Source organism: Saccostrea cucullata, unplaced genomic scaffold, assembly GCF_032062105.1.
Source record: "Saccostrea cucullata isolate Sc308-1 unplaced genomic scaffold, CSIRO_AGI_Scuc_v1 ctg735, whole genome shotgun sequence".
In the NCBI taxonomy this organism is placed as follows: domain Eukaryota; kingdom Metazoa; phylum Mollusca; class Bivalvia; order Ostreida; family Ostreidae; genus Saccostrea; species Saccostrea cuccullata.
Window position 1 is genome coordinate 27,383 of NW_026928570.1, and position 27,623 is coordinate 55,005.

The 27,623-nt window shown below is 34.1% G+C and overlaps 1 protein-coding gene across 2 annotated transcripts; it reads right to left on the bottom strand.

The window, feature by feature from the left end:
- LOC134277989 (probable G-protein coupled receptor No18) lies at nt 1-27,623 on the bottom strand. 2 transcript variants are annotated; one of them, XM_062760293.1, is made up of 2 exons: nt 27,225-27,623; nt 1-1,568 (listed from the first exon to the last, which is right to left on the bottom strand). In XM_062760293.1, the coding sequence occupies exon 2, from the start codon at nt 1,546-1,548 to the stop codon at nt 301-303; it is 1,248 nt and encodes a 415-aa protein (XP_062616277.1). In that variant the 5' UTR covers nt 1,549-1,568; nt 27,225-27,623; the 3' UTR covers nt 1-300. The 2 variants fall into 2 exon arrangements, with proteins under 2 accessions (XP_062616277.1, XP_062616278.1); XM_062760294.1 differs by lacking the exon at nt 27,225-27,623 and adding an exon at nt 12,976-13,085.

The following is a 27,623-nucleotide window of genomic DNA, read 5'->3' on the forward strand; positions in this document are numbered from 1 at the left end:
TTATTCATATATCAGAGGAAAACTATGTCTATCGTGCTTGTCATGAATTTATTGTACTATAATTTTGTTTCAATTGATTAACAACAAAAAATACATACCCAACTACATCTCTAAACAGGTCTCTCTACACACAAAATAATACTGACAACAGATGTTTCAAAAATACAATTGACATTAGTCTTTTGAAGGTTAATAGATATGGGACCAGTTCATATCAACCTTCCAAGGACATCACACAGCAAGAGATCACAAAAATACTACATGTATATCATCACCAAAAATACGTCCAAATTTTAGGCTCTAATGACATATCTTTTTAACATCACTTCTAAAAGTTGGGTTCATAAAGGCATAAATTATAGGATTAGTAACATTATACGCAAAGTACATATAAAAAACAATGTTATTGTGGTTAACGGCACCAAGTGCCATCAACCAAGCAGGGAAAAAGGCAATGATAAAGACAACAGCAACAATAAATAGCATTAATGCTGTCTTTATGTTTGCTATTGTATCGTGATCTTTGATATGGTGGTGGTGATGATTTTTATGGGCCTGCTGCTGCTGTAGAGGCGACGTCTCATCTGCATTTTCTACTGGTCGAGAGGAGACGCCATTGTCACCTATTTCCACCTGCAAAATCTTTTGTTCTTTGGCGTTTTCGTTGTTGTCGTTAGCAGACAGAACAGTAAAAGACGAAGTCGGGGATGAGGTATTTTGTTTTGGCGGCTCTTTGAGAGAGGCCTTAAGACTAATGTTATTCATAGCTTTTTGTTTTCTTCTGTTGGACCTTCGTCGGGTGACGGAATAATAAATCATAGTATACAGCAACAGCACAATTATCAGGGATATCAAATAAAATGAAGAATAAATTTTCTGCCACGTTATTAAGTAAGCCATGCCCACAATTGTTCCTGGATAATTACATTGACCAGTGTATTCTTCCTGTTGATACGGTGTTGAAATAGTTTGGTGAATGATACCATCTTTACTGTGTGTCGCATCAGTGCAGTTTGAAAATTCCCCAGGGGATGAATCTGCATACATGTACACAGAATACGATATACAGCTAAGTATACCCAGAACACAGGCGAACACTGTCAACAGACCAATAACAGCCCTGGCCCGAGTTTTATTTAAGAGATGCAAGAATGGATGACAGATGCAGAGATAACGGTCTACAGCAATGGCCACCATTAAAAACGCAGACAGGGGCACGCTGAAGGTCAGGAGAAACATGTAAATTTTACACAGAGCGTCGTACAGAATCATAAACCTGAGGTATATCATACATGCAGTATACGGTATTATAATAGAACAGGTCAAAAAGTCATACACTGCCAGCCCAAGAATGAAAACCGACGAGGTGAGTTTATCCTTTTTCTTCGTGTACACAAAAATGACAATTCCATTTCCTATGATGCCTATGACGCTGAATACGGCCAGCATGCCTATAACGATGAGATCGGAAGTCTTCAGTGGACATCCCGGTAAACCCTCGTCAGCACTGCAGTCAATCTGTTCTGTGTGACAGTCCGTGCTGTTCATTTTTCATAAAATACCAGCTCCTGAAATTATAATTAGACGATAATTACTCAGAATAGAAAGAGGGGTTATTTACAGGTACCTACGTTTTTCACAGAGTAAAAGTGTTTTCATAATTTGACGAATACATTCAACGGAAATATTTCTTCATTAGAAATAGTTTAGTTAGATTTTCATTAAACCAATTTTCTGGTTCTGTTTTTCTAGGATGTATTTAAAAAATTTGATTGACCCTACAGAGACGCCACGATATATCGGTAACGGGCTTAAATCTTGACCTATTCTCGGCACTTAAGGCCTTTCAGTTTGAGTAGAGAATCTTTTTTGTGCTAACATCTACATTGACACATCGCCTCCGTTTTTCAGATTCATCCGAAGGACCCGCAGATTTCACTTCAAGCCGAGCGCATGCCGAAGGAAAAGTTGCTACCTATTATTTATAGACTAAGGTTAGTCGCGGCCGAGATTCGAACCTTGCGAAAACGGAGCTGACGCTCTATCGACTGAGCTACTATGCTAGATGATTGATAATTCATTGTTTAGTCTTGAGTAATGTATTTCGTTAAACACTTAAAAACATTTTCTATATAATAGGCGTTAGAACCGGGGGGGGGGGGGGGCTATCTTTTCCAAAGATAGACTTAGTATAGGCCTTGAACATTGCTCCGTAGGTTTAGCCCCCCCCCCCATTTTCACAAACATGTCCCAGTATGGGTTTACAAGAGGCCCATGGACCACATCGCTCACCTGAGCACTGTAGCTTGGAAATTTGTTATTGAAAAGTGTAAACCCAAAAGTGTTCCTAACCAATCCTTAAGGGGGAGAGGGTATGATTTGAACAAACTTGATTCTACACTAACTAAGGATGCTTGCATATTTCTTTGACTACCTGTGGCTTTATTGCCCTTTACATTTGAACTCACATTGTGGCCGCGCCCTATCCTGAAGGGGTCATGACTTGTACAAAATTGAATATACACTACCTGAGAATGCTTCCATATGAATATGACTAATCATGGCTTTGGCATTCTTGAAAAGAAGATTTTTATAATTTTCCTACATATTTCTATGGAAAACTTGGATTCCATGTTGTGGCCCCGCCCTACCCCAAGGGGTCATGATTTGAACAAACCCGAATCTACGCTACCTGAGGATGCTTCCAGATGAATATGATAATTCATGCCTTTGCTAATCTTGAGAAGAAGATCTAAAGTATTTCCCAATAAATTTCTATGTAAAACTTTGATCGGCCATTGTGGCCCCGCCCTACCCCCGGGGGTCATGATTTTAACAAACTTGAATCTATACTACCTGAGGATGCTTCCCTATAAATATGATCATTCATGATTTGAACAAACTTAAATCTACGCTACCTGAGGATGCTTCCCTATAAGTTTCAAGTTTCCTGGCACATTGGTTCTTGAGAAGATTTTTAAAATATACCACCAAATTTTCACTATTTCTGAATTATCTCCCCTTGAATAAGGGCGTGGCCCTTCATTTGAACAAAATTGACTCCCCTTCACCTAAGGATACTTTGTGGCAAGTTTGGTTGAATAAGGCCTAGTAGTTTTTGAGAAGATGAAAATGTAAAAAGTTTACAACGACAACAACAACGACAACGCCAACGACGACAGAAAAATTTTGATCAGAAAAGCTCACTTGTGCCTTCGGCTCATGTGAGCTAAAAATGGGAAAAGTGGTAGCGTTTGGAAAAAGAATTTAGTACTGAAAGAAGTTAACCCCCCCCCCCCCTTTCACTTCTTTTTTTGCTTGTCAATTTTTTTTTTTTTTTTTTTTTTTTTTTTTTGTTAGAAGGTCTAAAAAAAATTCTCACACTTACTCCCCCCCCTTTCAATTTGCCTCTGACGCCAATGTATATAAATCTTCACAAAAAAAATTTGATTTTTCCGAAATTTCAATTTATGGACAAGAAATAAATATTTGACCGCTCTGTGAATGTTGGACTGGTCGAGATATGGGGCATGCAGCAGTGTCATTTCTTATTAATCTCACTTTTACTATTTATTATTGTAGACGGTCGCCCAGGTGGCGCAGTGGTTAGAGCGTCTGCTCTAGAGTCGCGGACTACATGTAAGAAGCTGATCCTCAAATTGCGGATTCAAATCAACAGCGGGACATTGAAACTCCATAGGCGTCGGAAGCAAATTGAAAGGGGGTGGGGACTAAACTAACAAAAAAGGTCAACCCCAATTTTCAATGCCTATATTATGTATATATTTGCAAGTGGGGGGCTAAGCCCCCCTAGCCCCCCCCCCCCCCCCCCCGGTTCCGACGCCTATGCCCCCCCCCCGGTTCCGACGCTTATGGACTCTGTAAGCTGAGGTCTTGTGTCGTATTAGGTGCTGGCTCCTAAAAAATCCCTTACTGTTCAATGGCCCTTAAACCTGAAGATAGGAACGTTAAACAAACATTGTTGGCGGGATGAGGTATAATTTGCTGGTGATCTACTGTTTAGGAAGAACTACATTTCTGAACTGTATTTCTCTGGTTAAGGAATTTTTTTTAATGTTCATTTAAGAGTTTTTAACTCATGCTGAGACGCCACCACTTGCCGAGTTGGAATTTTGACACAGAACCTTGATTTATACAATGTACAGTCTCGTTTCAACGTCTTGCAGTACGATTCGAACGCGCGACATAGGAATTATTTACAATTTCCATCTAGAGCAAACATGCTTACCACTGCGTAACACATTTTTTCTTGTTGAATTATGTGAACAGATTTTAAAAAAGAGTAGTCTCCTAATTTTTCATATTAAATTGATGCCCATTTATATGCTTCTCATCAGCTTTTCCTTGAACATTCTCTTTTATTTGCGTTTAAAAAAGTATTGTTTTTCTTAATTTCATTTGTTACATGTACTTTACCCTCCAGATTAAAATTCACAAAATGCCTAAAAGCTTTGTTAGTTTCCTCCATGTCTGGTGTCCACTATAACACCACCTAATTAGCTCTTTAGAATGATATCGATTTGACGATTGTGTTCTTTCCTTGGACTGGGGAAAGTATAATTAAGGGCATCAGACATTTATTTTTTACAACACCTCTGATTAGACATCTCAGTTGTAATGAGATTATTTATTTTCCATTTTATGTCGTTCCTTACAAGAACTTTTCTCTACCTGTCAACTATTTTTAATCATCTCTTCATACTTGTTTTTTCGTTGTCATTGCCGTTTGTCTTGATCATGCCTGTCACTCACAGCGAGATTAGGCTTTCTCGAAAAGTTTTCATGTCTATTCATTAGATTCATTACTTTCGAGTATTAAATACATCCGTTTTGATGTTGTTATTGTAAAATATTGAGTTTATCTGAATGCAAAGTAATTCAATAAGGAAATTACTTTTGAAGACTTTTCAAAGCTTTCCCTTCCCTTGCATATCGGCAGTGAAAATTAAGAATCGATTTTTTTTCATGGATTCTCCATTATCTAAACTTTAGATATCAATATGAACTTACTGATAAGTGCTTTTCGTTAGTAGAAGATACACACGGGGGCTAGAAGTTATATTTGCCTGGAAATGACTGTTGTATACATACATTTAAAAATATGTTCAATCATTACGAACTTCAGATGCTTGAATAATTTTTCGCATATTTGCTGAGACACGAACAGTATCAATCTAGCTCGCAAAAAATCTTTAGGTTTGTGCTTTACTTATTCTAGAGGTATTGACATGTTTTTCCTTTTTTCTCTCTGTTTACGATCATATTTAATTTTCCCCCAAAATATTGGGCTGGGGGGTTTAAAAAGAATTTGAGCCATACTTAACCACACAGTCGCACTGATCACGGTAGCTCAGATAGTGGAGCGATCGGGAGTTCGAATCTCGATCGCGACTGACCTAAGTCGATTAAAAAAAATGGATGGCAACAGTCCCTATGCCATGCGCTCGGCACTTGGAAGTGAAAGTAGCGGGTCCTTCGGACGAGATTTAAAAACCGAATTCCCGTGGCACGGCAGGCGTTGGCATGATTTAGATCCCTCAGGCTTAACGGCCCTAAGTGCCGAGTAAAATCCAATGAATTCTAATAGTTTATGACTGTTTTTTCTCGAGATACTTTCAAGATGTATCTTGTATTATAAAGAACAAGGGCGCTTTTGATTGGAATTCGGCAGAAATCTGGGCGTACTTAAAAAGGGACAATTCTATCCACATGTGATGTCACATGAAATTTTAACATTTTTTTATTTATCGGGTTCCTGTGCAATAGAAAACGAAAATATTTTCCCGAAAGTGAATTTTGATTTGCTAAAAAATAACGTGAAAATTGGCTAGATCAGACATTAGGTACAAAAAGGGACATTTTTAAACACGTTTTTCTAAAAATTTTCTATGTCTGGATCTTCTCTCCATACTTTTGAAACGATATTTGTGTGCATTTTAATTTAAAGAAACAAATATACATTTGTAAAAAGTGGAGAGAAGACCCAGAGACCATAAATATGAACTTTTCCCAAAAAATTCCAACTGTTTAAGTGTGGTTTCCTTTAAAAATCAACCAAAGTGTGTAGCGGTGATAGCTCAGTAATATGGGCTACCTGTATTCAGTGCACTTGGAGTGAAAAGTTTTTGGTTCGAGCCTCGCATGGGGCGTTAATTTTTTTTCATGCAAACAACCATTTATGTTGTCAGTTTCATTTAAAAATGAAAATTTTAATCAGATTAAATTTTGGTTCAATTTGGTTCTCAAACCATTTGGTTCTGAATTCCAATCTTCTATTCTATGATGTAAATGTACACTTATCATCCATGTCTTTAATCTTTATAGATTTTTTTTTCTGGGAAACATTACTTTGTTATTGTACATCCTAGGGAAAACGGTCATAAATGTTTACAATCTGACAGTCTTTCAAACTAAATTAAAAAATTCTATGGTTGTGTTCGTAAAATCTGACCAGCTATGTTCAGCCAACCAAATCATGGACATTCAAACCATAAGTGTTTCGTACAAATAATTCATGCAGATCACTTGCCAAATACGCCCATCTTCTTTCTGAAATAATTTTTATTATATTATATAACTACAACATTTTGCGTTCGGGCAAATTAAGTAAATTTTATATGAAATGGCTCATAATTTATATAAATAAGTATATTGTAAATTATAATATATAATAAAGTTCTGGCAGATTTAGTAAATTTTGTATGATGAATTATGGTATAAAGTATTGTTATATATATATATATATATATATATATATATATATATATATATATATATATATATATATATATATATATATACATTTTTGAATGTAGCCTTATTACTGTCCTATCACAGGATTTTGACAGTTTTAACATATAATAAAATCACATATTTAAATGATTACTTAGGTTTGTTACGGTAGCAGTTTTGAAATGTTCAGTTCAACTACTGTACTTCGATTCGATTTTGTATTTGTCTAGGTTCGAAATTAACGGACATTGCCATCTGCGATGAGCAGTTAATATATCTTAGCTTTCGTTCAAATCAACTGAAACTAGTGATAACCAACTACCTTTTGGGGGTAAGCTTCATTAAATAAGACAAACTCTATGGAGATTTTAACAACATTTAAAAAGAATTGTACAAAAATCATTTAAACTTTAGCATTGCACGCGTGCACATGTAAATGCATTTGTCATGACCATATCATCTTTATATATTTTTAATACACTGAATATTGTATTTAATCCAAAATTATTTTAAAAATACGCTCATTCAAGTGTATGTTTGATTTTAATTTCACGTGCACGCACGTGTATACATGAGCATGGTGACCATATGTTGTAGAAGTCCATTACATCTATCTATGTTCTAAATTCCACCCCGTTTTGAAAACTAAGGGAGTTATAGCTGTTTAAACTTTCAGCCAATCAGATTGCAGCACATGTACACGCATGTGTATGCATGTGCATGGTGACCATACCTACTTGTAGAAGTCCATTATATATTATGTTCCAAATCCCATCCTGTTTGGTTGAAATAGCTGTTTAAAGTTTCAGCCAATCAGATTGCAGCGCACGTGCATGCAGTGTTTTATGATATTGCTTTATTTCATGTTGTAGGATATCCTAATGCATGGCTATGTTCAAAGTTTCAAAGGAATAAAAGTTGCAGCCAATCAGAGCGAAGTGCACGTGCATGCGCGTGAGATCTTGTATTTTCACCATGTCGTCATGTCTATACTACTAATATATCCTCACATTATGAGTTTCAAAGCATTTCATCTAAAAATAGAACAGTTGTGGCTATATCTACTATATTGGTCATTTCACGTGTTGCACGTGCACGCTCTTGCAAGCTGCGGAAAATGACCTTGATCCACAAATCTACATAACATGTACTAATAAAAATATACATCGGACGAACAGTTTACAAGATCATTCCCGGACAAAAAAGTTCCAGGAAGAAGAAGAAGAAGAAAAATAATAATAATAATAATAAGAAGAAACAGAGTAAAAACAATATGTTCCCCAACTTCGTTTGGGGAACATAATAACATGATACGTGTGTAATTATGCTACATGTATTTATAAAATAGCGCTTTCAAATCGATTTTCTGCTGTAAATCTTGAAAAAGTACATCCAGACTTGGAACATTTATTTAATGGTGCAACATTGACAGAAATATTTTTTTAAAACTTAGGAGTGTTTTCAATTTTTTTTTAGTTCAAATAACGGAAAATGTATATCGATTTCAAAATCTGATAACCAAACATCCATCAGAGTATGTTTTGTTTTATTTTAAAGGGAATCAAAACTGTGGTGGTAGAAATAGTTTGAAAATAACAGAGAGAAAGACAGACACTCGTGTATAAACTCTCCCATTTTAGACCAGTATAAACCATCTGAGTGTAAATAAAAGAATAAATCTTTTCATGTGTAACCATTTTTTTTTTAGATCAGGCAAAGAGCCATAGCGCATTTGATAGACATTTTCGCCTACTCTAGAAGTGAATTTTTAAATACATTGTTTAACCAAAATTTTTCATACAGTGTTAGTTAATATTATGCCTTAAACCTAATCACACAAAAATGATATTAAATATAGAGCTCTCACATGAAAGATATAAAAATCATTCCGATTATATGGAATATATATTAAATATTGAAGCATCCCCCTGAACAATGACAAACTGTGTGTACCACTCTGAATAATTTCATTTGGATATGACTGAACTCCATTACATTTCGATAATTCTGGTTAAAGGTGGTCTTCATATTGAAAATGTTGAAAATACGTATTTAATTTTTCTTCTCATATTATTTTAAGATTCATCAATCTGTCTTAAATGTATCCGTTGATTTCAATGAATTCGGGGCGTAGTGGTACATGTATGACAGCTGGATTGTAGACATGGTGATCGTGAGTTCGAGTTTCACATTTTTTTCAATCTTTGCTCTTTATTTTTTTCTTCTCTCTTTGCATCTTTCTTATGGTTTTTATTATTATGTTTAATAGTTTACAATACTAATTTATATAGAGTACAAGATATTTTCTTAAAGTTAATGAAAATTTTACTATTGATATCAAAGTATTTTTTCTTTGAGTGTTACTTGTAAATTATAACATTTATTTCATTTTTATTTTATGTATGTATTTTGTTAATTTTCTAGGGAATTTACACTTGAAAAAATCATGTTTTATTTATATTGTTGACATTTAAGTGTATTTGTATTTTATCTCAGAAGTTTCTGGGTAAAAGGATAGTCTCTGTAAACAACAGCACATCATCTTCTGATTTCGATTTTGGTAAAGTAGTTCTCTGTTTGAAAGGTAATCAAAGAGTGGTTTTCATTTATACGTGTGCACACTCTAAACGGATGTTTATAGAGGTTATACATTTTTTCATGTACTTAGTTCTCTTTAATTTAATTTCTAGATCTGGGATAATAATGAACAGTATGATATATATATATATATATATATATATATATATATATATATATATATATATATATATATATATATATATATATATATATCCCCTGTGTCAATCTTTTTTCAGCCTTGGAAACACAACACCAGCCGCATTGCAAGCAAATTAGAACCCTGATTTTCTCTCAGGCATCGCATGAATCGTGAGAATTAGGACAGAACTTTCCAACAATTGAATTTGGTTCGTGTTTTAAACCAGAGGCCATGAAATTCACAATATTGAAAGAGGCACCATTGCTTATCATAATTATGAACTTAGCATGCTTACTCTATTTACTAAACACCCAGAAGTAGAGCAGAGTAACAAAGAGAAAATCACTTCCACTTTATAACCAGCTGTGCATCCCACCCCAAAGGAACCACTGACAATGGGGCCACACATTTCAAAATTTTACCTCCCCATCCCCCGATACCCCTGACTCAGGGGGCATGAAATTAACCATTTTGCTAGATGCACCTTTTTCATCATAAATATATATACTTGGATAATTAGCATAAAACCCAGGAGCAAAGGATAAGATTTTCAAAGAATTAATGTATTTTCACTATATAATCAATAGAGCCCCCCCCCCCTTGCACCAAATGGCAAAACCCCCGAACACAGGGGCCATGAAATTCACAAATTTGGAAAAGGCACTATTGCTCATCATAACTATATACTAAGTTAGTTTATTTAATACGTAGGAGCAGAGAAGTAGATTTTCAAAGAATTAATGCATTTTCACCATATAATCAATACAGCCCCGTCCTAATACCAAATTTGGTTGAAATTGTTTCAGTGGTTTCAGAGAAGAAGCTGAAAATGTTCAAATGTTAACACACGGCGCACGACACACAACGCACGACGACAGACGAAAACGGATAGCAATAGGTCACCTGAGTGACTCAGGTGACCTAAAAAAGGAAAAGGAAACTTATTAAGCAGTTCATAACAAACATGACATTATTTAAATAACTTGGATAAAATTTATCGCGAGAAAAAAAACTTTTCATGCATGAGGATTGTGTTCTTGAAACACTTGCAGCTTATAGCAAAAATTCAAGTTTCTCAGTTGCAAGTCTAACTCCAAGGGATCATATATGTTGTTACCCGAAGGAAGTATATGTATTGATGAATAAACCTGTGAGAATGAAAGCTAAGACACCAATTATTCAAAAGTTATGACCAGCGTTAAAATATTTTAAAAGGAGGCAAACCAAGGTCAAGGTTAATGATATACTGGGGAAAATTTTGTCATAAGAAATACGCATGTGAAATAATAGTTTTAGCACTGTCTGTTCAAAAGTAATAACCGTTACCAAGATCAAATTTTTTCACAAGTAGATCACGCTCCAAGGTTAAAATTCTTGGTATTTATCTTTGTTGTTTATTCTCTTTCGAGAAATAAGCACTCATAAGGAGACGCCACCACTATGCTCGGCACTCAAAGCCATTCCGCCATTGGGATCTTTTTCATACAAACACGTATCTATTTATACAGTTTAACAAAAGAAATTGTCTCCACGCCTCGCAGTAGATTCGAACCCGCGAAGCAAGGATCAACTCGATCTTACAAGTACAGCAGACGCATACAGCAACACGGAGGCGATGTTGACATATCTTGGAAAGACAATTAACATGGAAAACACTTCTGTGATATTAAAGCCGTAGTACCATTTGTTCAAAATCGAGGCCAAGGATGGGTAATCCAAGATCATGTCAAAAATATCTATACTCGTGAAAGGTCTTGTCGCAATGAATACAAATGTGAAATATGAAAACAATAACACCAATTGTGAAAAATCATGACAAAGATAAATATTTAGTAAATTTGTGCGAAAGTGGGGAAACCGTCAATGTCAAAAGGTGAAATATAGTGGTGCCCAAAGATTGATTGATTGTATACTGTTTAACGTCCCTCTCCAGAATATTTCACTGATATGGAGACGTCACCATTGCCGGTGAAGGGCTGCAAATTTAGGCCTATGCTCGGCACTTACGGCCTTTGAGCAGGGAGGGATCTTTATCGTGCCACACCTGCTGTGACACGGGGCCTCGGTTTATACGGCCTCATCCGAAGGACCGCCCCATTTAGTCGCCTTTTACGACAAGCAAGGGGGTACTGAGGACCTATTCTAACCCGGATCCCCATGGTGCCCAAAGAAGAACAGATGTGAAATATGAAAGTCAGACATGTAGCTCTATCCAATCAAAAGGCATAGGCAACGTTTAAAACAAATGCTGAATGTATAGGGGACAGGAGTCAAATCTGAAAGAAAAAAAAACGTAACACAGATTCTGAAACACAAAAAGTATAAGTATTATATAAATTATTTATTCAAGATCTAGAATCTTTCACATTTGTACATGTAGGTGGCAGCTTAAAATCTGCATTCAGCACTTAATGCAATTCAACAGTAAGGAATCTATATCTTGTGCGACATGAGACCTCGATTAATTCAGTCTAATCGAAGGATGATGAAGGTAATATCCCGTCGTGGGATTTGAAACGGCGACGTAAGCATGAATTCTTTACCTAACAACTCATCACAACTCTACAATACACTGAAGTAGGACGTTTGGATTGAAATACATGTACATGTATGATAAAGGTGACCTCTTTATCTCCTTCATATTATTTAAATTGATTAATGGTAGTATATCCTCGCTTAAAACTCTCGTCCTGATTCAGCCTCACATTATAGCCCCAAGGACATTGAATTAAAATGATATTGAATTTACACAAACTACGATTGTCGTCGCATCAGCGTGATTGAAGCATATGATTTTTACAAGTTTTCACACTAAAAAAAAATTGTCGAAAAACTCTGACTGAAATCACTATTTGACCTTTATTGTACATTACCAGGATCAAGTAATCAACATTTTTCTAAGAATCCACAACATTAAAGGATAAACCCTACCTCAATAATAAAAGGATGAGAAGGGGTAATGTCTATATGACTACATAAAATGCACATTTGTAATTAATCAAAACACTGACCAAAAATGCAGAATGGTCACCTTGTCAAATGAGTTTTAAGTTTGCCGCATTGTTAATTATTGAAATTATTTAATATATACACTATTTAAGAAAATTCATTAATCGAACCAATCTATATAACCAAACTAAAAAAATTCATGCAATTGCCACGAATAACTAGCTCTCCTGTACAATAAAGTATTCAATATCAATGAAAATGGAATAAAGCAGATAAATGAAGATTGATATCAAGTATGAAATGTAACAGAATTTGGAAAGAATTGCACCAATAATCTTATTTGATTACATAATTCCCCACAACAATTTGCTGGCAATATGCATATGGTCTTTAATTAAGTCCTCCTGTTAAAATATGTTATTTCTTAAGAAGTATGAAACGTTTATCAGCTACAAAAACAATATTATATCCGTGAACAGGACGAAGAAACGATTTTTTTTATGAATAAATGGTTTGATTTCTGGATTGTATGATTTAGCGGCTGTTTTTCTTACCTGGGGAGATATTATACAGTCATTTACATTCAGCATGCCTCAAGATCCAAGAATGAAATTAATAATTCAACAACGTAGAAAGAACTTCACATAAACGCGAAGTCATTTCTCAAAATCATACTCAGTCAATGTCAGGTAGAAAAGGATGATCGAGATTTTGTTCCATATGCACTCATCGAAGTCTCTGGTATCATTTGAGACAGAATGGATTTACCAATATTGTTTCTCTTCTTAATACAAGCAACTCTCCCAGTATCACGTTCCTTTACATTTTACCGTTCTAGGTTCCTTTTCTCAAATTGAATATCGGAATTTTGATATACAAGCATGTCAATATCCTAGTCCAACATATCGACAATATGGCGTCCATGCGATCCATTGTTTAATTAACTAATGGAACTGTTTCATTTAGTTCAATTAGGAAAGGAAAATACCATTTAGTGATATTCTTAAAAAGACACTTTTGCTAAATTACATTTTGCCCAAGGTTTGTTTGAGCTAAAAACTTTGGCAATATGTATTTCTTTATTATGTGACAACAACATACAATTTATTTGGATTAGAATACACTTAATACTATAAATGCGCATAATCACAAGCTATTTTTTCAGAAACTATGAAAGCGTGACGTGTTTTCATACAGCATATTGAAACTCATTAATGGCTTTGACGTTGTTAAATGGTAAATAACAACATTTATCAATCTCATAAATCCAATAAACATTTAACGAAACATGCAAAGGGAAAATCCATGGACCTAAGAAAATATCAAAGTTGGGATCGGGTGCCTTGAAAAAAATTACACCCGGCTATTAGGGCCACCCGCCGTTAGCCCTAGGTATTGATCAGACAGAGTACTCCTTAGTCAATTGTAATATATAGTACAAAAGAAATCTAACAAATGGTATTAAACTACAGACAAATAAAACCCAACAAAAGGTTGTAATTTCAAACGAATTCATTACACACGATCGTAGAACATGTGTAAAGCTAAAAAGGGGTTTCTTGCAATTCTTTTCAATTATTTGTCAGACCTTTCCTTCGTTAAAAAATTATATTGATAATTTTCAAACTAAGAAACTTCAAATTAAAGCAGGAGTACATGCAATTAAGTAAAATAAAATTTACAACAGAAAAAATATACAAATAATGAATGTATTGTTAATGTCCGCGTTATATTACCGTTCAAATGAATATATTTTTATACTGGTTCAATATGAAATAAAAGTTTCCTCAATCGAAAATAAACTTGGGTCATCGGTAAAGTAATGGTTAGCTACTTATTTTAGCACGATAATCGTTTCAAATGCAAAAGATCAGTTGATTGCATGTTGTTTAACGTTCCTCTCTCGACTTTTTCACTCAAACGGAACGCCGCAACTTGCCGGTGGAGAGCTACAAATTTTGTCCTATACTCGGCAGTCAGGACCATTGAGCAGTGAGGGATCTTTTTCGTGCCAGCACCTACTGCGACCTCAGTTTACACGGTTTCATCCGAAGGACCGGTCTCCACGTCCCACGGTGGAATTCGAATGCGCGCCGTTAGATTTGACTTCTTACTTCGCGACTCAAAAGCAGACGCTCTAAGTACTGCGCCACAAATGCAACCAGAAGTCTCTGTCGAGACCGAAGCTCTACTGGTTTGTACTTATAGCAAAGGAAAAGGAAAGTACTTAAGCAGTTGGGAATTGAAACTTTACACTAGCAAAAAAGAGAATAATGATCCTTGAATAAGTTTCTTTATGTTCTTAGTGTAGTCTACTTGCATGCCACATTATATTATAATCAGACTAAAACTGTATTTGAAGTAGCATTTTGAGAGTAAAAAAATTTACTTTATTAACCAAGGTAATAATGTTCATTGAAGTCAAAAACGGATAAAAAGAATTATGTACCTTAGTGTAGTCTACTTGTGTGCCAAGTTATATTGAAATCAGACCAAAACTGTAGGAGGAGTAGCATTTTGAAAGACTTTCACAGAAATTTCTATTTTTAGTAACAACGCCAACACCATTCGTCGAAATCAAAAACCGATATACAGAATTATGTATCTTAGTGTAGTCTACTTGTGTGCCAAGTTATATTGAAATCAGACCAAAACTGTAGAAGGAGTAGCATTTTGAATGACTTTCACAGAAATTTGATTTTTGAAATGCCAACACCTTGCTTTAATCAAAAACCGATACACAGAATTATGTATCTTAGTGTAGTCTACTTGTGTGCCAAGTTATATTGAAATCAGACCAAAACTGTAGGAGGAGTAGCATTTTGAAAGACTTTCACAGAAATGTCTATTTTTAGTAACAAGAACACCGTGTTAAGAATCATTGATACACAGAATTATGTATCTTTAATACTTGTGTAAAGTTATATTGAAATCAGACCAAAACTGTAGGAGGCTTCAATGACTTTCACAGAAAATTTTTTTGTAACAACGCCAACACCGTTCTTCGAAATCAAAAACCGATACACAGAATTATGTATCTTAGTGTAGTCTACTTGTGTGCCAAGTTATATTGAAATCGGACCAAAACTTTTTTTTGAACAAATTTCACAGAAATTTCTATTTTTAGTAACAACGCCAACACCGTTCGTCGAAATCAAAATCCGATACACAGAATTATGTATCTTAGTGTAGTCTACTTAATGCCAAGTTATATTGAAATCAGATCAAAACTGTAGGAGGAGTAGCATTTTGAAAAATTGTTTACAGACAGACAAACAGACAGACAGACGGACGGAGTGTTAAAAAGCTCTTCACACAGTGTGTATTCAAGTGCTATTGATGAAATATGAAAACAGAATATGTTTACTAGTATATCAAGCTCAAAAGTCCATTCCAAGTGTAAATCGTAAGCAGAGCAAAAAAGGATCGTTACAAAATACAAGGTGGAATCAAGTGCCATTGAGAAAGCATCTCCTTACGACCGGTTATACATACCGTGTTGAATTTGTCATGGTTAGATTAAGCAAAAATCTGTAGACAATTCAGCGTGATAAAAGGAACCTACCAAGTTGTGTTAAAATACCACTTTTACCTTAATGATTGATCGCATTCGGTAACGGATGCTTTGTGTGACCAATAGAATTTTGTGAAATCTCAGCCACAAACAAGTCTGATGACGTCCTTCTGTCATCAACTGATTTTTGAAATGTTTGCCTTGCTTTAATAAGAAGCTCAGAGACATAAACTACATATGCAGGTTGATTGTGATACATTGCTCCACGTTTATAGATAAAGGAAGTAGGCGATAGAAAAGATTATCGTGTTAAGAATTATTGCTCGTTTGTCTTTAAGGTTTCGTCAAAGGTCAACATGTTCTAAAATTTATTTTTACAATAGCCCCAAAACTATATGATGTATAAAGTTAATACTTTAACAGTTTATAAATTTTTGATTTCAAGAGATGAAAGTATCACTTGATAAAAAACTAAAAATAGAGAAAATTTCTCTTGAAAATGCATATATTTTCAAAAAAATACACCTAATTAATTCAGTGATTTCAATGAAAACCATCATTGCAGAAACAAAATATGTTTATCAACGAAGGGTTTTTGATTTGGATATGGAAAGTTGTTTTGCTGTTTACTAAAAATGAATTTTTTGTGAAAGTACATTGCAAATGGAATGCTACTAGGGGTCGTCTTTATACATGTCATGCTTTTAATAACAGCCTTGAGCACACAAGTCCAACTTGCCCTTCAATGATAAACATATATTATTTCTACAATGTTTGTTTTCACAAAAAGAACAGAATTAAGCAGGTGCATTTTTCTATAAATATGCACATTTTCTAATACAATTTTTCTCAATAAATATCTTTTTTAAAATATTTGTTATCAAGTGATACTTTCTATCTATTAATCAATGATATGTTTATAAACTGTAAATGTTTTGATATTATACTACACATATAAGCTTGTAAAAATAATTTTTTGACATGTTGACTACGAAACTTAATGCCTTAAAATTTATATATCGGGCTTTTTAAAATTTCATGTCAAGCATGTTAGACACGTTTTTAAAAAATAGATATTGTGTGTAGAATCAGAATGATTTTTTAACAAAAGCAAATGACAAGCTATGTAAATCTATAATACTACATTTAATGAAAAAGCAGTTTTTATGTCTAAAAGAAGACTTTAATTTTTCATGAGGAATTGAATTTTCATGAGGAATTGAAGTATACAGTGTTAAAAAGTCACACAGTGTGATGCTATTGATTTTTCCGTCATGTGGACATTTGAATTTTTCAAGTTCCTTAGAGTTTTAAAGTATTCATATCTGAATAACATCAATGTTATACAGAACCTTTTCACTGCTATCATAATTTCTTTCAGGAGTAAAGAAAGAGGCGACGTAACGCATAATTGACTAAAATGCGCTTGTTTTAGCTCTACTGGTCAGAGACCAGAAGAGCTTATACGATAGTGATGCGTCCGTCGTCCGTCCGTCTGTCTGTCTGTCCGTCTGTAAACAATTTTTCAAAACGCTACTCGTCCTACAGTTTTGGTCTGATTTCAATATAACTTGGCACACAAGTAGACAACACAAAGATACATAACTCTTTGTATCGGTTTTTGATTTTGATGAACGGTGTTGCTGTTGTTTCTAAAAATAGAAATTTCTGTAAAAGACATTCAAAATGCTACTCCTCTTGCAGTTTTGGTCTGATTTCAATATAACTTGGCACACAAGTAGATTACACTAAGATACATAATTCTGTGTATCGGTTTTTGATTTCGATGAACGGTGTTGCCATGGTTACTTAAAATAGAAATTTCTTTGAAAAATGCTACTCCTCTTACAGTTTCCGTGATTTCAATATAATGGCACACAAGTAGACTACACTAAGATACATAATTCTATTTATCGGTTTTTGATTTCAATGAAGGGTGTTGCACTTGTTACTAAAAATAGAAATTTCTCTGAAAGTCATTCAAAATGCTACTCCTCCTACAAATTTCAATATAACTTCATGAACAAGAGAACCATTATATATAATTCTGTTTATCGGTTTTTGATTTCAATGAACGGCTGTGGTAACTAAAAATAGAATTTTTTGTGAAAAGCATTGAAAATGCTACTCCTCCTACAGTTTTGGTCTGATTTCAATATAACTTGGCACACAAGTAGACTACACTAAGGTACATAATTCTGTGGATCGGTTTTTGATTTCAATAAAGGGTGTTGCAGTTCTTACTGAAAATAGAAATTTCTGTAAATAACATTCAAAATGCTACTCCTCGTGCAGTTTTGGTCTGATTTCAATATAACTTGTGTGCCAAGTAGACTACACTAAGATACATAATTCTATATATTGGTTTTTGATTAGCTCCAATCGTGGAGATTAATGCCCTTATGCGATAGAAATTTTCACGCATCTGTGAGAGGCTTAAACAATTCAAAATGCTACTCCTCGCACAGTTTTGGTCAGATTTAAATATAACTTGGCACACAAGTAGACTACATTAAGGTGCATAATTCTGTGTATCAGTTTTTGATTTTGATGAACGGTGTTGCCGTTGTTACTAAAAATAGGAAAAATTTGTGAAAATCATTCAAAATGCTACTCCTCCTACAATTTTAATCTGATTTCAATATACCTTGGCATACAAGTAGACTACACAAAGATACATAATTTTATATATCTGTTTTTGATTTAGGAGGATGTTGCGGTTATTACTAAAAATAGATTTTTTGTGAAAATTTTAATGTGATTTCCTACAGTTTTGGTTTGATTTCAATATAACTTGGCACACAATATAAACACGATATAAAAAATTTTTTTTATTGGTTTTTGATTTTAAAGAACGGTGTTGTGTGCTAAAAGTTATATCTGTGAAAAACATTCAAAATGCTACTCCTCGTACAGTTTTGGTCTGATTTCAAAATAACTTGGCACACAACTAGACTACACCGAGATACATAATTCTGTGTATCGTTATTTGTCATTATTCTATTTATTGCTTTTGTAAAGTTTTATATCCCAACTGCTACTTTTCTCTTTCTTTATTATAAGTACAAACCAGTAGAGCTTCAGTCTCGACAGAGACTTCTGGTTTTCATGAACAGTGTTGCCGTGGTTACTAAAAATAGATATTTCTCTGAAAATCATTCAAAATGCTATTCCTCCTACATTTTTGGTCTGATTTCAATATAACTTTTGGCACACAAGTAGACTACAATAAGATACATAATTCTGTGTATCGGTTTTTGTCTTTATTCTGTTTATTGATATTGTAAAGTTTTATGTCCCAACTGCTACTTTTCTCTTTCTTTATTATAAGAACAAACCAGTAGAGCTACAGTCTCGACAGAGACTTCTGGTTTTTTTTTAGTCTTGTTATATATAGATTAAAAATCAAGTATGGCAACACAAGATCAAGTCCATAAAACAGTACAAAAGGACCAGAGCAAAGACGGACCTCAAAAACAAAGGTGGGATCAGGTGCCATGGAGAAGTGAGAATCCTCTACCGACCAGTCACACCCGCTTTGAGCTCCTTGTCATGATCCCTGCCGGACCGGTCACACCCGCCGTGTGCTTCTTGTCATGATCAAAAAAAAGAAAGAACCAGAAGTCTCTGTCGAGACTGTAGCTCTATTTTTTAAAACAAAGGAAGAGAAAAGTAGCAGTTGGGACCTTGAGATTTTAAATCAAGCAATAAATGAAAAATGGTCCTTACCACTTTCAAAATAAAAACCAATGCACAGAATTATGTTGGTTGAAATGATTACATTGTGTGCTTTAACTGAAATCACAAAACTATGTCATTTTGAAAGAATTTCAGCAAAATTTCTATTTTTAGTAACAATGGCAACACCGTTCATTGAAATCAAAAATATGTATCTTAGTGTAGTCTACTTGTTTGCCAAGTTATATCAAAATCAGACCAAAACTGTAGGAGGAGTAGCATTTTGAAAGAATTTCACAGAAATTTCTATTTTTAAAAACCACGGCAACACCGTTTATCGAAATCAAAAACCGATGCACAGAATTATGTACTTAGTGTAGTCTGTTTTGTGTGCCAAGTTATACTGAAATCTGGACCAAATCTGTAGGAGGAGTAGCATTTTGAAACAATTTCAAAGAAATTTCTATTTTTAGTAACCACGGCAACACCGTTCATCGAAATCAAAAACCGAAGCACAGAATTATGTATTTTAGTGTAGTCTACTTGTGTGCCAAGTAATATTGAAATTGGACCAAAACTGTAGGAGGAGTAGCATTTTGAAAGAATTTCAAAGAAATTTCTATTTTTAGTAACCATGGCAACACCGTTCATCGAAATCAAAAACCGATGCACAGAATTATGTATCTTAGTGTAGTCTACTTTTGTGCCAAGTTATATTGAAATCAGACCAAAACTGTAGGAGGAGTAGCATTTTGAAACAATTTCAAAGAAATTTCTAATTTTAGTAACCATGGCAACACCGTTCATCGAAATCAAAAACCGATGCACAAAATTATGTATCTTAGTGTAGTCTACTTGTGTGCCAAGTTATATTGAAATAAACCAAAACTGTAGGAGGAGTAGCATTTTGAAAAATTGTTTACAGACAGACAGACAGACAGACGGACCAAAATTGTGAATTTATCGCCTAAGCTCTTCTGGTCTCTCACCAGTAGAGCTAAAAATCAGTCGTCAAATCCGTGTGTAAATAATGGACCAACAATTAGTATGAAAAACGTCAGTCAGCTGTATGGTTTTAAAGAATGTCCATATTAGAAATGGAACTATGAGTAAAAGTTGCCTGCTGTAAAATTAATTAAGTTCATGAACTTAAAGAGAATACCATTATATATCGATATCCTGGAGAAATAACATGGATTGATTCATTAAACTCTTTCGTGACAACATTAGTGCTTTAACTGTTAATGCGTGGTCAAGGTGAAGACATCACGGAGGAGGGATAGTAAGAGACTGACGCACCATATAAAATGACTCTTAATAAGTAAACTGCAATTTACAACTCAATCTTAAGTTGAAACTCTTACATGTAATATCACTCACTTTCTCTTTTCCTTCCAATCATGGAGATTAATGCCCTTTCCGAGAAATTTTCACGCATATTGAGAGGCTTATTTGCCGGGGGAGGGGGGGGGGATTCTTATGCACTATACAAGTGATCAAGAGACACTCAAATCCCAACCCTTATTCAGAAATACAAATAAAGTATCCCACGTTTACAACTGTCGCCTGATATTTAAAAATTATCCCACGTTCACAACTATCGTTGATGTCCTGGCATACTCTACTAACTAGACAGTGATTCCTTAAATCAGATCAAAATTGTAGGAGGAGTAGCTTTTTAAAAATATTTTAATGTGATTTCTATTTGTAGTAACCATGGCAACATCATTCATCGAAATATAAAACCGATATAAAAAATTTTGTAGCTTAGTGTAATCTACTTGTGTGCCAAGTTATATTGAAATCAGTTTAAAACTGTAGTCCGGAGTAGCATTTGAAAATATTTAAAAGGAATTTATGATTTTTAGTAACCATGGCAACACCGTTCATAGAAATCAAACACCGACATACAGAATATTATGTATCTTGTATAGTCAACATGTGCGCCAAGTAATATTGAAATCAGATTGAAACTGTAGGAGGAGTAGCATTTTGAAAAATTGTTTACAGACGGACACCTAACTATCGCATAAGCTCTTCCAGTCATTGACCAGTAGAGCTTAAATGATCTGACATGGACTGGTTTGCCCTACCACCAAATTATTGTCCTTTTTGTCAAAATATGCCTATACTATAGAAGAAAATGTTTGCCTGTAGAATGTGGACACCGTAGTAAATTCCTAATTTCCCGGAGGAGGACACATTTCATACAGTTCCAGGCGTGAAGGAAATAGCTGGCGACACTTCTCCAAGTGTCTGAAATCCAATACAGCAAGACAGAGGATTTGTAAATTAATATGTACAGTAAATATTGAGTTTTTACAAGTTGCTCGAATCTGTTACGCGTCGAGCCTCAAATTGATATTAATAGATGAGAAAAAATATCTTTGACAAGCGCATGCCTTCGTATTTTTTTTCCGAAAGGCGACCTTAGATTTTTAATGCAATATGATTGTTTTGGTTTTTACCCCTTTCAATGATAACCCCGTTTCAACAGAACTGTTGGTTGAAATGATTACATATTTGCTTTAACTTCACATACTATGTCATTTTATCGGCAAAAGAATAGCTAGGACTCGATATTCCAATAAATGCATGTACCTGAATTGTTAAGACGCGGGTAGATATGCATCTCGGACATCAAGTATTGCAAAATTCTTTTACTTTAAAAATCAGTATTTTTATATACTCCCAGTATTTTAAGCCAATTCCGAGACAAGAATATTTGACTACCTATTAATTGTATCCAGGTTGAGGCAGCAGTAGCCATCTGTCTTAAAAATATTGGAAAAAAGAATTGGAAAAGTATGTCGTAAAATCTTACCAATGAGTACAAAAACAGATGAAACTCAAAGGACATAGCGTGTTTTGTTTATCGTGATCAGCTTTCGAGTGGCATTTGAGCAGATTAAGACTTTTGTGATTAGAATTGATTTCATTTCAGATAACAGAATGCGAGCATCTAAATCACGTTATATCTTAGGATTGAAAGTGTCCATAAGACGACTTAAATGAACGCGATGTCTGCTAAAGACATTCCCCAATCAGTAAACAAATAAAATAAAAACAGAAAAAAGCTAGCAAAGTGTGTTTAAGTCTGTTTCCATGACGACTGATATTACAAGAAGATATACTTTGAGACAATACTTGTTTTGTACTGTTGCGCCAATGAACTTTAAGGTAAAACGCTCGACGTTTCATTGCGATGTATATAGAATTTACTTCAATTTTCCAGTTCGGTTATCCATGAAACAAGATACCGAGGAACCAGCATGGATTGATTTTATACTCTATCTAATAATATAATCTATGTTTATTCTCTTATACTTGGTTATAAATCAATCATCATCAGTTACCTTGGCTCTTTGTGGAGTGTGCTTTAGTTGTATTGGTTAATTCGCTTACTGCTGTGCTATCTTTGTTATATTTAATAAAATATCCTTGGTTTGCAACATTTATTTAGTAATGGGGAAAGTATTGTCATCTGTCATTATAATATATTTCCTTTGATGTACACCAGAAAGAAACAATGATGTTTATATAAGCTAATTCTAAATTGATTTACAGAAGAATCCGTGATTTTCTAATTCATATTTTACACGAACTGAGATTTAATAGAATAATTTAATGCAAAACTTCTGATCCAATTGCTTTCGATATTTTATTTGTATGAAACCGAATTCAATGAGCATAATTCCGATATCTATAGCTAAATACTGCTGGGGATTTACTTCCATGAAAGATTAACTTGTTGAACCTCTAGATTACAAAGAACCGGAAAGTTTTCAGCAGAATTACGGATCCCGGATAAAAAAAAAACTCCAATATAGCAATGCCGAGGTTTACATCTTTATTTGTCATTCGCTTGGATATTTCCGATATTAAAAAAGGGGGGACAAATTGTATTAAAGCACTTTAATCAGTCTTCGTAGGACTTCTCTCTAATTTACCTGGAAATCAGATGCCACTCAGTTTGAGCTTTCTCAGAGTTTTGGCGTTGTCGTCTCTAACTAAGTCACAGCATATCCTCCAATCTCAAGTAATTACTTTCCAGGGCTTTAATTTCTCCGCTAAATACTTAATGATGTCTCGTTTTTTTCCAGCTGACTACGGCTTTCTATCAAACAGTGCGCGGAGATGACTTCTGATTATATACATTGGGTCTAATAATGTAGATTATCTTCAGCTATATTTTGTGACTGAATAGATTTTCAAGATATCTTCTACTTACATATATTTTTGCGGTAATATACAAGTTGCATTTTGAAAGAGCCAGCCCAAAATTTGTTGAAAAGGTTGCTTTTTAAAAATTCCACTTTATATGTCATCTTCGCCATGTCTACAAAGTCGTCGTTGTCTCTTGATAGCACTGTAGGTAGTGCATATATTAACGAGGTAAAGCAATATTTACATGTAAACAACATCTGATTGTATTAAGAATTTCTGTGTTTTAGGGGAAGATGTAGATGTAAAATTATTTCTTTGCAGACGGTCTTAAAAATTCATGTCAAACCAAATTGTGAAACTAGTTTATTTCAAAGTAGTAAGTGTATACACTTAAATATTGAAATATCATGTTTTTTCAAACTTAAATATTAACCGAATTTTTCTTTTGTCCGATCATGACAAGGAGCACGCAGCGGGTACGACGTCCGGTCGACAGGGGATATTTACTTTCCCATGACACCTAATTCCATGCCTAGAGATTTTAAAATTTGTATAATGAACTTATGGACTTCATTTTTTTTTTTTTTTTTGTTATTTTTATTTTTCTTGCCTTTTCGTGCTTCATGATCACTTGATTATCACATTATTTTAAATATATTGCTAAGTCATGTGGTCAATGAAATGCTAAATTCCTTCTTTTTAAACATATGTTTATTAAACTTGATCAAAAATCTTTTATTAGTGTTAACATTGCAAAGCTAAAGACGACTTAATCCATTCGATTTTTGCACAACCAAATACACAGTTTAACGGTTTTTTCATAAATTAAGCCATTATTGTTCATGTATTCTTAATTATCTTTACTTTCTAAATCATGTATCTTGAAGTACTACTGTTAAGTATTTCTGATAAAATACTGTTATTATAGAAGTTGATTATGGGGATTGAGACGTTATAATTTTGTCATTGCTGCAATGGATCTTTATTCATAAAAAAAGATGAAACTGAAGAAAAAACAATTGTAGAAATCGCTTAATACTTAGATTTATTAGTTGTTATTTGCTTTCAGTTTGTTTCTTTTTGTTTGTTTTTTTTTTCTTTCTCACACATTCATTAAATTATGATTTTATTTGAATTTGCACCAACTTCTCCAGACGATGGATGCGCAAAGGACATAAAAACAAAACGTATTCAGTTTCCGGGTTACAATATCTAAAAAAAAAAAAAAAATTAAATGCCAAAGGTTTTAAGGGTAAGTGAACTTTGTTTTGAATAAATCACATCTGCAAATGTCACTTTTTTTGCACTTTACATTTTTTTGGTTACATCATCAGCATTATCACTTGACAAAGATCCATGAAATCAGCACGTGCAATTTGAAAGTCTTTTTTGTCAGCATTCAGATTTTCATTATTAGTTATTTGGACATATTTTTTGCTTAAGTCTTAAAAAATAATTTAATGATGATACTAGCGAAATGCCTTTTTCCCTTAAGAATTTATTTTAATCAATCACACTGAAAATTAAAGTATTAAGAATGCACAAAAAGGTATTTTAACAATACAAAGAAATGGAAAAAAAAGTACATGTTATGTATTTAGTTTCAAATTTTTTTCTTTTCCTTTTTGGGGCTTTTTATTGGGGGGAGAGGGTATTTAAAAGAATTAAACACTTTGGTGATCGATTCGATGTTTTGCAATTGTTTTGTGAAGTGGTTAACTTACGACAAGGCAGTCGCACTGAACAGAGCTTTTGTCTGGTGTGAGCCAGAGCCCCTTTTACTCTATTACATAAGCTGTTCTCTTGTATCTGGAATTCAGTCATACATCAGCAGTATAGACGGATGTACACTTATTGAATACTATCCAAAATTTTCGTAGGAGAAACGAACAAACTCTACTAATAATAGCTTAAAGTAGCTTAACGAGGGTTAATGAAACATTCCCGATTTTTTTGCGTAAGGGCAAAAGCTCTGAATGTTTTTAAGAAAGTGGAGGAAGTGATACGTATTGTATGTTTTTCTTTACTTCTCCTTTGTTACACCGAAGTGACCATTAATGAAAAATTGATCAGGAGCAATATATGAGCCATTTAGGACGTGCAACACAGCTGGTATTCTTAGCTCTGTTTAAAGTTAGCCCTGGCCTGCTAGCGCTCTTCATCGGAATTAACACAAAGTAAAACACGCTTATAGCAAAGTGCCAAGGACGAACAGTTAAACCTAAATTGTTCTATCCGTGGTTTACAATGCGTTAAAATCGCGGGGAATGCAGATCTATCTCTGTAAATCTCTTTGTATTATTAATATTCGCTAAAAGCGTATTTTCCTGTGTTTATCTTTTTTTTAAGTGTATGTATTAGAAAGTAGGAAGGTGAGACCAATAAGACATACCAAATGGACACGACATTGGTATGTAATTATCCTTTTTGATGACGTATGGATTCTTAAGTTATTTTTTTATTTGTACGATCCGTGTGAATATCATAAATCGGGGTTATGAATCCATATCATTTAAGATTGTGCGTGTACATTGAAGCTTTTGATGCTTCATATCCGCTAATTCTTGAACGCACCAAAGTACATGTAATTAGACAATGATAGTAAGGAGGCTTTTATCATTTGTAAAATAAGATTTGCTTGATTTAAATCACCACAAAGTAAACTTTTTGTAAGATTTACCTCAAACCTATTGCTTATCCCGTTCACTAAGCACATCGTTTCCTAGGTAAATCCCTGTTTTGTTCGTTTTTTTTTTTTTTTACACACAACTGAACTACGGAAATTTTTCATATTCCAACATTATGAGATAGTTCCACTGTTCAAAGCGTTTCCTATACCTTGCTTGGAGCGCATATCTTTTTATTATTTGAAATTTAGACATGGGGGCTTTGAATGTGGACTTTGGTGACAGGAAACATTATTGGTAAAGTACTTCGTGATAATTACAAAGTTCTTTTGATCGATGCTGATTATTGGTTTATTATGTGGATATTAACCCTGCCTACAAGCAATGCACTGTTTGTTTTGATTGACGACCCTTTTCCACTCCTTTCGATATTTAACTTTCTTCAATTAATATATTCTCACTCACATTTATCTAATACTATCATGAACTTATATAACGGTATTAAAGGAACGTAATATGAATTTCATTACATATATAAAAAAAAACAAAGTATATTCCATATAACGTCCTGAATTTGTAGTTATAAAATGTGATAAATAGAAATATTTGAAGAGGCATTTACACAAACCTACCAGATTGAAATTAATTATCTCCTACCTGAATAAAACGTTAGAGAAAAAAATTGCAAAATACAACTAACAGCTTAATAGATTTAAATCGGTTTGTAATGATGACAGTGAAATATATTTTCTAAAGAAATTTCGGATGTATTGTTGCAACCCTTATAATTAAAAATAGTGAAATCACGTTAACTTACCTGTTGAAAGTAGCAGATGTCTTCAGTAAACTTGTATGATGGAGGGCCTATGATGAAGTACTTGTGAATGATAAAATCTTGAGAATGTTGTTCAAACACTGCATCTGACTAGACAAAGTGTATATCACCCTGTACGCCGTGCCAGCAATATGATAATGTGGTGGTCATTAGATCGGATAAGAAACACACATCTCACTAACTACTCGATACATCTATCGACATTAACTCCCTGCAGAAGTTCACGTCTCCGTCCACGAGTATAAACGGGATAAATTGAACGTATGACAAAATTTCTGGAAACCTTTCCAACATAAATCAAATGTTCGCTTAGCTATCCCACTGATCCTTCTTCAGTGTTTTTCTCTAAGTTTGCTTCCTCACAAATTAACAATAACGGCA

Coding starts and splice junctions, on each gene's coding strand:
- LOC134277989 (XM_062760293.1), bottom strand. CDS start 1,548: ATGAACAGCACGGACTGTCACACAGAACAGATTGACTGCAGTGCTGAC.